Source organism: Lepisosteus oculatus, chromosome 8 (assembly GCF_040954835.1).
Source record: "Lepisosteus oculatus isolate fLepOcu1 chromosome 8, fLepOcu1.hap2, whole genome shotgun sequence".
Taxonomy (NCBI): domain Eukaryota; kingdom Metazoa; phylum Chordata; class Actinopteri; order Semionotiformes; family Lepisosteidae; genus Lepisosteus; species Lepisosteus oculatus.
The window spans coordinates 39,234,204-39,250,566 of NC_090703.1; the positions used below are offsets into that span (position 1 = coordinate 39,234,204).

At 37.9% G+C, this 16,363-nt stretch overlaps 1 protein-coding gene across 1 annotated transcript in view; it reads right to left on the reverse strand.

The window, feature by feature from the left end:
• Positions 1-16,363, reverse strand: part of chm (CHM Rab escort protein) — an 83,889-nt gene that overhangs the window by 32,827 nt on the left and 34,699 nt on the right. The window contains exons 7-9 of the mRNA XM_015351390.2: positions 15,205-15,325; positions 13,507-13,729; positions 5,062-5,139 (exon numbers count right to left, since the gene is read on the reverse strand). Of these exons, the coding sequence (XP_015206876.2) occupies positions 5,062-5,139; positions 13,507-13,729; positions 15,205-15,325 (422 nt within the window). The remainder of the gene's footprint in view (positions 1-5,061; positions 5,140-13,506; positions 13,730-15,204; positions 15,326-16,363) is intronic.

Below are 16,363 nucleotides of genomic sequence, written 5' to 3' on the forward strand. Positions count from 1 at the left end.
ACTATGAAGCACCATTTGAATAATGTGGAACAGTGGTTAGAGCTCTAAACTCATACGTCCCTTTGAATAAATACACCAGCCAAATCAAAGACATCATTAATAATAGTAGTAATTTAGAGGCCCACTTAGGGCAAAGAGCATGACACTTCTAACTTTCAGTCACAGTGTACACAGAAAGAATTTGTTAGAACATATTCTCTTTCATTTCATTTTGTTCTTCACCTGTCAGTAAGAAGATGATAGCTCAGATAGAGTTTCATAAAGAGATATACTGTAGGTGCTGCTCCTACTGTACATGTTAAAAACGATTTTTAGTTCAGATAGCTTGACAATGCTGGATGGGAAAAAAACATGGTCACATTCTTTATAGCCAGAATACTTTTTTCCCTCCACATATATTTAGAAATAAAACAAGACCGAATAAAAAAAAAATCATTCAGGGAACACAAAAGTAGGATAAATTACAATCTGGTTGCTTAAAACACAGGTTTTATGGTCTGTTAACTGCATAGTTCAATACTAAATACTGCAAGTAGACTGTAAAAGAAGAATAAAAAATATCATAAGTCTGTTCATTTGTGTTACCCTGAAATATTCCAAGCAAATTCTTTCACAACAAGAGCATATAATCAATTTGAAGCTTGTACTTTGAATATAAGAACAGAAGGCTGCTAACAAGACACTTTAACCCATCTTTCACATTTGGTATTTTGGTAATTAAGCAAAATTAATTAAGTAAAATTAAGCAATTTTAAAATTTCACTTTGAGTTTCTATTTTTTTAAGTAAACCATAGATTGGGCCTCAACCCCCACTTTGTGTATATATATATTTCCTATTAAACTCTCTGTAATTAATTCCCTTGTATTTTCTACCTGGTATCCTATGTCCTTATTTTGCTAACAAGTCTGAAATCATCCCCTAGGCTGACTCTATGTTTTTAAGATATTATATACTCAGATCAAATCTCCTCTTAATCCTCTTTCGTTCTAATCTGTGGTGATTTTGTTTCTATAAAAAGTCTGTAAATTGTTATTCTTCCAGATCAGGAATGATACCTTTTTCAAAAATATTGTGACCAAAAATTGCTATTACTATTCCAAATGCTGTATTAAAGAATTGGAAATCTTGAGCTTATCTATCTTGAATTTAAATTTCCACACTTTTTGCCATATAATAAAGCATGACGTGTTTTTTTTATTGCTTCACAAGATTGTTTTGATGTGGATTTAGAAGAATCTACATAAACACACAGGTCCGTGTCAAACACAGATTCCTGAATTATTGTTTCTACTTCTAGTGTGGATCACTTCACCTTGAAGTGTAATTTACCAAGCGTCTGACCACTTATCACTGCCCATGATTTTGTCTTAGAATTTTCTTTTTGGAATTTTCTTGCTGCTGTTCCTGTTTTAAGCTCTACCCCTATTTTATATCATCTGCAAATTTAATCCAAATCTAAACCATTGATATAGATCAGGAAGAGCAGGGTCCTAAATGAGATTCTTGCAACACACTACTTTACACCAGACCTTAAATCATAGATCATGGCCCTTTCTTAGTTATAAGCCAGTTCTCAGTCCTGTACATTACCTTTGAATTATCACACACACACAGAAATCTCTCAAGAGGAATCTTGTTACTTATGCAAATAATTCCAATAAGTAAAACAAGATTTAGCTAACTACTGTTTTGAACCAAAAGAAGTATGACTTAAAACTTTGTTACCTGTTGCAGTTTTATCCCTCTTTTAGTGAGCAAGTATTACATTTGAAATTCTACAAATGGTTACAGCTCCTATCTTTACTGACTGTTGAAATATCCTGGTTACGGTTCTATGAATAGTATCTCTCATTTCCTTAAGTACAACTGGGAAAATATCATTAGGAACTGGCATTTTAATAGTTTTACGCTGTCCTGATCCCTCTAAAATCTCAGTATTAGTTATGCTAAAATCACTCTGTTCTGATTAAATTCTTTCTGTAATACATTCTTTTGTAAAAATCTGCATGAAATCATAATTTGGCACCTTTGTGATTCCTTTGTCATTCTAATATTAATCTAAATTTCATTGTCAACAATTTACTTCCCTTTTCATAGTTTTACTGCTATAATAATTAATACTTGCTTAGATTTGTACTGTACAGTACATTGAATCCCAAAGGATCTCAAAGTGTTTTACATTTAGAAGGGCCCCACTTCACCCACCACTGAAGTACAGTACCTGTCTGAATTACAAGGTACGCATTACATATTAGCAGTTCCAATACACAGAAGGTCAGATGGAGAAGTGAGAAATTACCTGACCAAAATAAAACATTTTTGCAAACCCAGAGTGGAATTTAGCCAGGATACCAAAGTCAACCCATTGCTTCTTTGAACAGATCTATGGGATATTTAATGATATCCTGAAGTCAACATACTGGGGCATTGGCTTGAAATATCTGCTCCATGAAGTGGTCCACCAACACCACATAAAGCAGCAACTGGTTTTTCATTAAGGGGTCTTCATTGCAGTACTGACCAGACTGAGCTCTGCCTAACTTCTGATATACAGTATGACCAGATCAGGCTACAAGTGATAAAGTTATTAAGTTATACTTTTGAACAATGTACTTTTGAAAAAATGTTTTGCAGTTTTTGCCCCATTACAATTTTAATTTCCTCTTTTTTATTTGAGATTCTTGTAGTAGCTAGTAATAGTAGAGTGCTTTTTAAAAAGCAGCTTATAAAAAAACTGGGTTAGAAGGAAAAGAGTAACTATTTCAAGCATATCAATTCCAGCTTATATATTTCCCATTGCGAATTTCATTCATACCCTGTCACTTTTGCTATATCCCTTCCTGATCTCATTCTAAACTAAACTGTTTGGCTAAAATAATTCATTCTAATTAAATTTAAACTATTCACTGTTTTAGTCCATTACAAATGGAAGGCAGTAGCCCACTTTAAAAACTCTTTAGAAAAGAGACCCTGTAGTATACAGATTATCCAAACAAAAATGTCAAAGTTTATTTGCAAAAACCTCGAGCTTCTGAAATTTTACGGCACTAATTTTGACCATGACTTCTTTAGAATGCCCGATCTCATTCAAACTTGGTTAAGACTGCTCTAGAAAAAAAACAGGAGGAAACATTCTACATATTCTCCACAGTAAGCAACTACTGTACTCAATCAATAACTTAATAAAAAATGCAAATCTGCCTAAGACTCAACCTGCAGCACGCAAACCACAAAGATGCCAGCCTCCTTTTAGGTTTGCGATGCCCTTAACAAAAGCGCTCTGAGGCTGGAATTTGCCACTTGCATTGCAAACCCAGGCAGGGTTCGGAGGACAAACTGCAGTGTCCTCAGTTGCTCCTCACCTGGTTAGGAGTAGTTAGTGGTGGATGTCCATGCCGTATTCATTTCCTTCTACCCTTTTCAGCTTTTATGTACATAATAAGAGAAGACATACGGGGGTAATTTATGATACCTGGAGAATTAAAATCATCCTGCGACCTAGACACCTTGCCGTTTTTTTCCCACATTTTCCAGCTCTTTCAGTAGATGAATAATAACCCCAGTGATTTCCTTATGGTGCTGCACCCCAGAATGAAAAAAGATCCATTTAATCATTTTTTTTTATTAACGCTGCGGTTAATCTGCACTATCTGACATTTTGTTTCTTTAGTCTAAACTACAGCCTCAGCCATGGAGCTTCAAAGACGAACACAGAATCTGGAGGGGTAGCAGTTTCCGACGTTCAATAAAGTCATAATTGCAAGACGTTTGGAAAAGAAGTTGCTAAGCTAAGACCAAACCTATGTGCTTATGCTTTCAGGCCTCTTTTTAATTAAAAAAAAATACAAGATAAATGGTGTAGGAAGTAAGGTGACTTAAAAAAAAGCTGTACACATGATCAAATGTCTGAGCTTTCATAACTGTCTTATGTTGTGAAATAATTGATATCCTATTTTCCAAGCTCACATTTTCAATAAAAATATTACTAAAGTGAATGACTTGTCTCTAACCAAGTTTTTTTCTCTTAGCGATATGGACTAAAACTACTTTAAACTTCAAAATGAAGCACAAGCCGAGCTCTATGATTGAGAACCTATGGGCTCTAGCCTGGATCATGTTGCTAGTGGACCGATTCCCCAAGCAGCAATGCACAATTGGCAGAACACTACCAGGGGAGGGTTGGGATTAGTTGGCTAAGGCTATCTCAGTCGCCAGCAACACTCCTGCAACTTCCCAACTGACATTAGTAAGAGATGCGCCCCTCTTCCAACTGGACCTGACACTCACGTTAGGTACTATGGAGCTTACGTATCCGAAAATAACATCTGCTTTACTTTTCTAAAATTTCACATAAACACACTAAATATCTTACAGTCTGTGACAAATCATACCATATTGGTCAGTTAAACACCTAACGCTTTCCATCAGAGGAAGGGATAAGAGGTTTTTGAGGACTCTATTCTCAACAAAAACATTCCCAGACATCTACCTCGTAATCCCAAGTGTGACATTAAGATTGTTAGCCTGGGGTCAACCACTGTAAAGATGAAAGAATTTATCTTTTCAGTAAAAAGAGGGCTAACCTAGTTTATGACAACAATCTACCTTAAAACTCATTAAAGCTCTTTCTCTCGAAATGACATGCATTATCAGCAGTGATTAATCTGATGAGACTTTAGGTGAACTCATTTTTTTTTTTAAATGCAGTAACAGAGGGCTTTTTTGTCTTCTGATGAAAATCAATTAGTGTAGGTAAGGCCACAAGGAAAACTAACATCACTCATCACTAGGCCCCTGGCAGCCGAAATGATTTGTCTTCCAAGCTTGGCTGATCAGGAGCTGTAGCCCTATCTCAAGAAAATTAATTTCGTATCTATATTCTGGGCCCAGTTTCCTTGTTTGGAGGACCAATACACAAATTACTTTTAATCAAGGTTGATTCCCAATTACAAAGGAGGACAAAAGGCTGAAAAAAAGGGCTTCTATCATCGCTGGACAAAACATTTTTTTCTTCTTGGCAAGAGCCCTGTGAAAGCAGGGTCAAATGCACGGTACTCACCTCCCTGACTCCTTGTTCACCACCAAACACTGGACAGAATGCCGAAGACAGTATATTCCACCAAAAACTGCACACATCCTGCAAGAAACAGAGAAAAAGAAAGGCAAGTTGAGTGTACAAGATTTGTGCAATAACTTCATCTTAACATTTTTCGTGTCACGGGTGATGCTCCAGCGATGTAGACAAATTTACAATATACTGTACAGAAAACTTTAAGATGGGTATAATACACCATTTTGTTATTTTTTACTTCCTACTAGTATACAATTGAAAACATACTGTACCATTTTCTTTTAGTTGTGGAGAACACATTTCCTAAAGACAGTCAGGATTGCTATGTAAACTGTGGTATTAACAGCATTTAAAAATGTATGATGCTTATAAATGAAAGGCCTTAACTGGAGTAGGATGTAGGTACCTGCCTGTTCTTTATAGCAGCTGCTAGTACCTATTTTATTTCCGTTCTTTCTTTTTTCAGCATCTTAAGTTTCTTCATAATATTTTATCAAGAACATCTTTTGTTGTGGGACACTTTTTTTAATTAAAAAAGAACAACACAAGATAATGCTAGCATGGATGCTTTCACCACAGGGAAGTGCAATATTTAATTAAATATGCACAGCTTCTCTACATTTTATAAAACACAAGGTGCTCTAAGTGATTCAACCAGGAGAGAGACTTTCAATTCAATTCATTTTTATATAGTGCCTTTCACAACAAGGTTGCCCCAAGGCGCTTAATAATACAATTGACGATACATTTTGTCAATACAGAACAGAAGACTTTACTGATCCACTGTGGTTCTGAAATTCCCAGTTCCTGTCTGGGTCATGTTTCTAGCTAGCCGGGTTTTGCAAAGCAGGAGTGCAGCCCCTGGATCAGGATGGGGTTGGGATTGGGATTGGTCAGACAGGACCCCCATGACCATGTTGAGCTCCTACAGTCTTGCAGTGGTGTCAGTGAGAAATGTTATGCTCTTCCAAATAGCACTAATTCCCCATGGTTAACGCACAGCTCCAGACGTGGGCATGTCAGAGGAACACGTCCACACGAGTCTTAGTCTCTGAGCAGGTTCAGGGGTTGCAGCCATAAAATAGAGCCATATACTGTACAACTGATCCGACCGACTCAGTTTTGGGATACAAATACCGAGTGGTGCACCACATTATCCAGTCACCGAAAAGTTTCCAAAGAATAAAAATTTCAGATAGGACTGAGTCCTATCTGAGTCCTATTCCGCACTGAGTGGGAATGAAAATAATACATTGTGTTTCTGAATTTAGGAAAAAAAAAAAGATCTGTATAATTTGTTTTTATACCAAGAAGAACAGGTCTCCAGCTAAAGCCTGGAGCGAGAATGTCTCTGGAGATGTTGCACGTATTTTTCACGATCACATTATCTGAAGCGGATACAGCACAGTAGTTACACCTGATTCTGTTAGCCCATGATTAAAAAAATGTTTTTTAATGTTTCAAAAAATGCCACTCTTCCAGTAGTAAACCTGTGATATCCCAACACCCTTTGTGATACATGATCAAAAATAAGTCCTCCTTAGGTTACCTTTACTGTTGCTATTTCTAAGATTACTAAATGTATTTAATGTATTTGGTGATTTGTACAGAGTATGTTTGATCGCCAAGACAACAATGAGCAAACCCTTCTAGCTAAAAGAAGCACTTAAACCTTGCACTGCACCAGCTGTTCAAGCACTCTGCCTCTAACACTTGAATGCAGGAATGACCCCAGGCTATAGACTGGATGGTCGGAAAAGGGCTGTGTCGCAGGTTTTTGGTTCAGGACCTGGCATTGCCATTATCTTACAAAGCAGTAGCCTAAGGAAATCACAGAAAATCTCTGTGCTCCTTCCTTCTTGTAAAACCCAAGGTCTTGTTTTAAGTAGCTGCAACTGCTACGGATATTCCACCATTAGTCTCTGCAAGTTTCTTTGGTTAAAACAGTCTGTTAAATTATTACATTTTGTGAGATGTGAAGCTACAGAATAGAGCGCTTGCTTGAAGTGTTAAACACAAATGCTTTGATAAGGTACTGTGCCTGCCACTGAGCCTTTTAGGATCATGTATTGCTTACCTCGTTTGCTCTGTTTCTGATCATGTATTTAGTAGTACTGCGGGCAGAACACAAGAAGAAAGCTGGTGACCATTGAAAAGCTTGCCATGCCACACTTTCGGTTCTGGGACTGGCAGGGGAAGACAGACAGGAATGTTTCACCCCGCCCTGCATGTAGAGTATACCTGTCTGCATCCCACCATATTAATTATGAGACATGACATCTTAATAAAGTGGCTGGAGTAAAATCTTGAGCAATCATCAAGTCAATCTAATGTCCTTACAATAGGCCATTCAGGCAATTTGGCCTTGATGTGGAAAAACCAGGGAACCCCCTTTGATGCCATTAACCCTAAATGACAGACGTTTTAACTGATATTACTCTAATTAACTGGCTGCTGTCTTCAACAATGATGCAATTTTTGTCCCCTGAAAGATAACGCCGACACTGCTATTCAGATTCACCTTTGCCCTGGTGACATCAAATCACATTACTGCTAAATTAACAGTTGTGAAAATTTCAGACTTCGCAGCCCACAGCCCTTTATAGCCTTTAAATGCCATTTCAGTTCCTATCACGGCAGGAATCAGGGGAATGTGATTTTTTAATACAGTGGCAAAACAATAGAACCCATTAATAGCCGAACTTTTGACAGCGCTGTTGCGATGATTTATGAGTTTGTGTATAATTTGATTATTCTATTAATTCCACTGATTACTGCTCTGGCTAATGTGTTGAAGGTCACATCCAAAATAAATCTTCATTCCATCCCCATATTAACCCAGAGAAAATAACTGCCTCTAACTAGTTGTTTCTGTAATTAAAAGGTAATGTAACAAGAAGCAAAAATAGGCTTGGGGGCTTTCGTATCACCTCCTTGAAATACCTCTTGAAACAAACAATGCAGTTCTCTTAATGCTGGTGGTGGCATGATTTAAATTGAACAACTTGCAGGAATGTTTTCATTAAGATTATTCAATTTCTTGCACTATATATTCGCATTTTCTTCGTTTTTTTGCTTGCATACAGATGTAGCCCTAATTCTGTAAGAGAATAGTCCAGGCCGATCGACTTCATTTTCTTTTTTAAAAGTCAAAATAAAAGAGCCATTAGGTCCAAAAGTGCAATGATGGAACAAAACAAACAAAATTGATCATGGCTAGGTTCAAATTAAAAGTAATGAAGTACCATAGCAACAAAACGGCATTTATAAAACGGAATAATGGATGTGCCGCGGTTTTTTATATGTCTAAAAGTTATTACTGTGTTTGCCACCAGTTTATTGCTACCCTCTGTTTGCCCAAGCGTACTTAAAAATTACCTTTTAATAACTGCGGTCAGCAGTAGCGCTGGGCCTACTTAACACAAAGGTGAAAGCAGCTGTCTTGTCTTTCACTCACCCTTGCATTCAAAGTTTGCTGACAGTAGTGTCATGGAAGAAGCCCATGCCAGCATGGATGCTATGAACTACACCCAGGCGCTCCTACACCTAAAGTCCAGTTTTGTAAGCAGATCACTGCTATGGAGCAGCTTTATAGTGTAGGCTGTTGAGGTGGATGTACTTATACTAAAAAGTGCACCGGAGTATACAAAGTTTGCAAAAGCAACCAGGTGTTTTAAAAACACATGAGCCTGATGCATAATTACATCTGACCTGAAGTTTATCACTAGGTAATCTACAAAGTGGTATGTGTTTGTAAGTTTCCTAATAAAGATAATAGATTTTTGTTACTAAGTTTCTTGTTGTCTTTAATATATTTATAGCAAAACAGGAATTTAAAAGAAGCATTTTGACATGTGCCTGATAACAGTATGATTAACTGTATAATCTGGACATCAGCCTCATGTTCCCTATTTTAGCAGCCGAAGATTCTTGATTGCTGAAGCAGGCTGACCTGCACAAATGTCCTCAATCAGGTGCTACATCTGCCCACTGGCCAATCCTTATGATGACGTTTGGCTGCTGTGATAAAAAGTGAGACTGGTAAGAGAATGCCTCAACAGTGGAGGACAAAAACATTGATTATTACTGTAACTGACTGGTTGAATTTCAGTATACAAGAAAAAAATGTAGGATCCTTTTAAAAAATGTCTGCAGTCTCTGATTGGGCTAAAACATGCAAAAATGCAGAACAGAAACTGATCAGACGCACATCATAAATTGGTAAAGAAAACAGCATGTTTTAAGAGTGGTTTTAAATAAGAGCTGTAAGACTGGTGAAATATTAACTTATGCTTGTCTACTCTCTGAGCTACTCAAAATCCAATTTCATTTCAGGAGTTGGATTTCAAACAGGATTCTATAAACTGATAAAAACTGATAATTAGGTGGAATGGACCATAATTTACTGTTCCCCTACAAGAAAAAATCCAGAGATAAAAACCTCCCCTGTGATGCAGTTTTCAACTTCAGGTTATGGTTGTTACTTTCTAATATATCCTATGGTTCTGAGATGTCTTCTGCAGGCACATAACTAGGCAATAAATAAGATCTTAAAATAAAGTAAGCATACAAACAAGAACCAAAGACAAGTAGCACACAGATTAAACTATAACCCCAACAGAAACAACTTTCACCAGAACACCACATTTCCTGGCAGATTGGCAATGCTCTAATGTTCACAAATGTGACCTGGAGTTCAGAATAACGCTTTTGTTTCACACAGCAAGAAAGAAACAGATGTTAACCACACTGCTGATTCAAAGCTCACTGCTACTTTAAAAATGGCACAATAGAGAACATCTCAACCATGTCTTTAAACACATGAATAAAATATATATTGTCAAATCAAACATCCACCTCTGAAATTAACACAAAATTGTTCAAAATTCTCTAATGAATAAACGTCAAATAACCATTACATACCTTCCTGCAAAAGTGGGATTTTCGTTAAAAAACGGCAATAATCATTTAGCTGAAAAATACCTAATAAGTACAAAAAAACTCAAGACCATGAGAACAGACAAGAAATCAAAGCCTTGGGAAAGCCTCTCCAATGATTACACAGAGTTTGGTGAGCTCAGAGGGTGACAGACTTCATTTTATTGCCTCAAGGGCATCTGCAACTACTTTTACACTCAGAAATTTACTTAAAGTGAAATCGATGAGTTGAGCACACAATGTTTTTGTTCTAAAATGACCAAGTGGATTTGTTTTTGCCTAGAGCAGACGATTGTACCCTTACACAATTCCATTTGTGATTTTGGACAAAATCTTAAGTACTATTAAAACAGGTTCTATTAAACTGTGTTCTGTACCTTTAGTGTGGTCTGTGAATACAGTAGAACAAAGCCATGAGGCATACCATTGTTTTATTTTGACAAATGTTCACGTTATTTCACAATTAACACCATTTCTAGTTTAAGACCCAAAAAGACTTAAACTTACTAGGAGCATTGTAGTAATTAACTGCTTTACAATTACTCCATGTATCAGTAATAAATTACAGTGCACAATTTAGATCCTGAACAAACAGAATTTCTGCTTGTACATAGTGACTATCAATTAGGTTCATTATTTGTAAACACACTAATAATAATCTTGCAAGCAGAGCAACAGAATAGCTTGTAAACCGTGGCGAGTCATTTAAAGAAAATGATGGTGGTTTGTGTGGTTTCACAGAAATTAAATCCAATTTCATTCCTATAAATTAGACATATCTTTATTACTGGAAAAGGCAGGTAAGATGATATACGATCCATATAATCACGCATCTTCCTGCTAATAAATGAACATTACCTTCTCAACAATCCATTTAATTTCCCCTGCTGCTCTAGGATGACAGCATTAAAAACAGAGCCGTTTGTCTGATTGGGACATCATAATCTGCCATGCAAATTAGAGCACAAAGTTACGGCACAGTGACATGCTTTCGCAAATGAGTTATTCCCAATCGCCAGCTTCTGGGGGAGAGGAGCTACTCCGCAAAAGGTTATTTACAAATTAAAAAGTCTTTTCCTGTCAAAACTTGAGAAATAATACAGGCAAGGACACAAAAGCATTCCATAGCTTTATTAACAGCAACGCTCACTGATCTGTGAATAACCTGAAAAAATGAAGATTATTGAGTTACTTTCCCCATCTATCCATCCATCACTAAGGAACAGGTTTCAAAGTGATGGATTATCTCACCTCCTCGCTGTTTATCCAAGTGCAAGTCTCTCCTCAAGGGAAGAACAAACAAATGAAGCACAAACATTATCAGGCTCTTGCTGCTTTATGCAGACGCCAGGATCCTGGGATTGGGCCCCGATGTATTGGGGAACCCTGGAGTACTTCCACATTTCTCCCACCTTTTCATTGGCGACCAAAGCATGGGCGTCTCATTTGGTTTGATTTCAACAGTTTTTTTCTTCTTGCATTTATTTAAATAAAGGACAGCACTTGTTTCTGTAAAATACACAAGTGCAGTTATCTGAAATAACTGCCGATCTATTTTAATTACCAAGCCCACTTTGCTAAGGCTGGTATTTACAGCGGTAATAATTGAAAGCGATTGCTTGTCAGTGCAGTTTCATTTGCGTTCCCACACAGTCCTGTGTGGGGGTATAAGGGACTTCGACTTCAGTCTCCTTATTAGGCAACTAATGCTCAGAACACATGAGGAACCAATCACTTGCAAAAAATAAAAGGCTCATAAAATAGGTATAAAATTAGCAAAAGATCAAACTGCATTTAGCTTTTATGTATGAGAAAAAAAGGAATGTTTCAATAGCTTTTCAAAATGAAACTCTTTAGTAAAAAAGGTCCTAAAATTCATTAACCAACAAATGACAATAATTTATACTTAATTATATATTATTTCACAAACTGAATATTTAACCTTGTATTGACTGAAAGCCATAAAAGGTGCAACCTTGATTGCTTAAGGAAGCACGCAATTTAGCACTGATATTTCTGCAACTACACTTCGCTCCACTGAAAGGAGGAAGACTTATTTCTACAAACCAGGAAAAATCATTTATGAAGTTATTTCCCTGCTGACTCCAAATCAATAGGCACCAGCAGCAGGTCTCAGCTGAGCTTTACAAAGGTCACTGAATGTTCTACTTAACAGTATAAGTTAAATGTACAATATTGTGGATCCTGGCAGGTATTTAAAACACAGTTAAATGACATCAAGACACAGCTATAGGGATGCCAGTCAATGGTAAATCCTCCAGACTTTCAGTTACAGAGGAGACGTCCCAAATGGACTGCAGTGATAAAACACTGTTCAGTGCTCCATTGGAGTGCTGTATGTGGATTGGTTTTCTATAAAAAGCAAATACCTTGTTACCAGGAACCTTGAATTCATTACCGAATTAAGCTTTTGCCAAATTCAGAGACATTATACTGACTCTAGTATGTCCCACCTAAGGTTCATGCAGTTTATATAACATTCCTGCTCCAAGTGTTTGAGTAAAAGGCAACAGAAGCCTTCTTTCAACAGAGCAGCAGGAAAAGACAAAAATGTTTTCAAAGGAGGAGCCATTCAGCCATTCAGGTCTTGGCTATCCCATTGTTTTGATTATTTTAATAGCCTATTCTAGATAGTTCAATAACAATGGACTGGTGAAACATTATTTCACATTTATGAAACTATAGTAAGTGAAAATCACTATCCCACTTCATAGCGTTTGAGCAATGGATAAAACCTGAATTATTTTCCTCATTGTTGCCCATTGAATTGACTTCATTTCATCCTTGCAGCTGCTGCCCATTTTTAAGTTTCAATCATCTCCAAGTAGTACCTGTGCTTGCTTTTCAAAAAATACACCTGGAAAAGTGAAACACCTGAGTGCAGCTTGAGTTTAGGATGTGCATGTGCATTTTCTAGTCTTTCACCACAAGGTATCACAAAAATCATATGATCCATTTCCTAACTGCATTATCCAATACAGGGTCACGAGAAAGCCCGTGTCTATCCTGAGAAGCAACAGGCCCAGGAGCCCTTCTTACCAGCCATAAATTAATATCTGGTATCTCTAGTTTCTCTTCTATCTCCTGTCTAAGGCTAATGCAGCATTTGATAACAATACTGCACCAGTGCGTGTATGAAAAACAGCGGAGCAGCAGGAAATGACACAGCACCTAGGACGGGACACCAGTCCATCACAGGGCACACAGACAAGCACACATCCATACTAGGGCCAAACCTTCCCACAAGCCAAATACCTAGCAGTACGTTCTTGGATTGTGGGAAGAAACCCGGAGGAAACCCCTGAGAACACAGGGAGAACATGCTAAATCCGTGCAGATAACACCCGAGGTGTGGGAATCGAACCCTGGGCCCCAGTGCTGCGAGGCAGCGATGCTAACCATGGCACCACTGTGCCGACCAATTATTATTATAATAACGATCATTCAGAAGGCAAACCCTGTTCAAGTTCTAACCTGCAGAAGCACTGAGGGATTTCTCCGAGCCCGTAGAGAGGGAAGAGGAAGGGGGTGTTTCCATAGCGTCCAAGGCACTGGAGGAAATGCCTCGTGGCTCGCAGACCCTCGGCTGTGCTGTCGGTCTCCGACGCCATGGCAATCGAGTGCAAAACAAAGTGCTGCAGGTTGTCGGTCAGCTTTTTGGTCTGCAAAAACTCCGAAAAAGAGCGGTCCTTGAAATCTAGAACGAAAAAACAAAACAAAAATCATGTTCATGCCACTGATAAGACAGATCTACATGCACTCGGCGAAGCTGGAGATGCTTTAGGCCTTTAACCTGAACGGAGGCCCAACAGGTGACTAATTAATCAAGTTTAAATGTTTGAGATTTATTATAATTTGACATTTGTTCACGCATTGGGCAAACCTGTAGCCTCCATAAAAATAACTAATGGCCTAACCATCTAGCTGGCAGTCCCTGGGGACAGGACAAGATAAGTTCGCTCGAGAACCGTCAAAACTGTAACCCGCCCTCCTGCAGTTTCTTTGGGGAGGCAGTGTTTCTGCAGCACGTCTACTGACATGATGCATAAAGGAGAATAAAGAAAATAATCTAGACAGGAAAAGAAGAAAAACAAAAGGTAATGGATAAAAATATATTTTTTTAAAACTAGGAAATAAAAAAAGAAAAAAATTAATGTCACTGTTTTTCCTGTTTTATTTGTTCTTTGGAATCAAGAACATCAGTCTTTGGAAAACTTTTAGACTTTTAGAGTTTTAATCAGAGATTGTTGGAATCCTTTATTTCCTTTAGAAGGGAAAACCAGCTTTGGGCCCTATAAGTGATACTCAGTTATATAAATCAAATCAAATCAAGCCCAAATCAAAACACCAGCTGTGAGCTCAGACCAAGCATCCAGGATATCTACTCAGTTAGGTGTCTGAAGAAGGCCAGGTCCATTCTCAAGGACCCCAGTCATCCCAGTCACAAACTGTTTTCCCTCCTACCGTCTGGTAAACGGTACCAAAGCATTCGGTCCAAGTCCAACAGACTACGGAACAGCTTCTACCTCCAGGCAATAAGACTGCTAAATAGCCAACCTGTAGCTCCTTAGAAAATCACCTGTAATGGCTACATCGACACACAATTCCCACAATATTCAGCATAACTGCACTACATGTATATATTGCATACACCATGGACACATAACAGCTCTACTCACATTGAGTTTTATTCAATTTAAAAAATGTAACTCAATTTTGTGATTTTTGTGTTTTCGTGAAGTTTTGTGATTCTTGTAATTTTTGTGAGCTCGCAGAAAAGGACATTTCATTGCCAGCAACTACTGCTGCACGCCGTATTGTTGTGCATTTGATAAATAAACTTTGATTTGATTTTTGGCAGAGCTTTTACAACAAAAATAATATGAACATCAAATTGGAAGACCTAGTCAAGACCCCAGCTGCTGAGTCCTGCATTATATAGACGGACGTGTGAGCAATTTTCTTCACATCACGCACTTGCAGAAAATGATGAATAAGTGGAAAAAATAAAAACAAAGCTGTTTGAAAGGTAACTTTTCAAACACATCAGTGTTTTACTCACTGCATCATTGGGAGGTATAACGGACCTTTCCTTTCAGAGCCTCAAGAGGATGTATCCACTCAGTATAATTATCTCTACTTTGAAAGTTTTTGAGAGAATAGAAACAGTACCCAAAAACTCTTCGGGATGTTGCTCATAGTCCATACAGAAGGTCAGAAACTTCATTAGCATTCTCTTCTCCACCATAGTCAGCTGTTTGCTTGCAAAGACGTCTGCTCGAGAGCAGGGCACCTAAAACAAGGGATATAGCGAGATATAAAACACAACATGGTTAATACCACATCTTCACAGGTCACGGATTACTGCTGTCTGATTGAGTGTTTATTGGATTACAAAGTCAGGCTTTACCGCGCCTAGAAAGTACAGGAATACAGATGAAGATCGTGTTTCTCTGTGGTCGGTATAGCTGCCATGAAAGGTCTTCCAAAGTCTTCCAAGGGACTTTAAAATTCATTACTAAGGTACCACCTACATCAGTAGACTTAAGATTGCATGTTCTAATGTAGATTTTCACTTGCTGAAGCACACTGCACTGTATGAGGATTTGTGTTGGCGTTAACTACTGTACTTCCAGGTAAAGGAGTTGGAAGTCTCAGGCAATGTGTTGATCCTTCATGTGAAATGTGTTAAGAGAACAACTGGCAAAAAAGCTTAGGGCCCAGATCTGCTACATAAACACACACAAACAAGCATCAACAGCATTCTATAACTGGTACCCAGCTCCCCCTGACAAACCTGTGGACAGTGACAAACCTAGCGCAGTATAGCTTGTCTAGACTACCCTTACTGTCAGCTTGGGCACCCATCTGTCTGAGAAACACATAACGTTATGTAAAACTCTGACCAAAACCAGATACAAAAACACAATACTAAATCACTAATCATGTAGTTAATCACAATTACTAAAACACTACATAATAATGCAACAAGTTAAACACTTGCACAGTGATTGTGCTAAGTGATGTACTTCAGAGTTGGGACCACAGGAGAGCAAATCGATAATCTCAGAAGTCTGCCGTCTAAATATTTGCGACGGTGTGGAGACGGTATGTTTGTAAGTAAAGTACAAGAAAAAGCCTGAGGCCTATCATTATTCTTTAACCTCACTTTTAAAACAGGGACCCTTGCAACAGCTTCTTCAGTACTGGGATATTCCATGGGTAGGTCTTGCAGAGTGAGTGGTAAGTCATACTACTTCAGTAAAACACATAAGTTATAATAAACCATTTAGATTTTGTAAAAAATGACTAAACATTAATCTGTTCATTA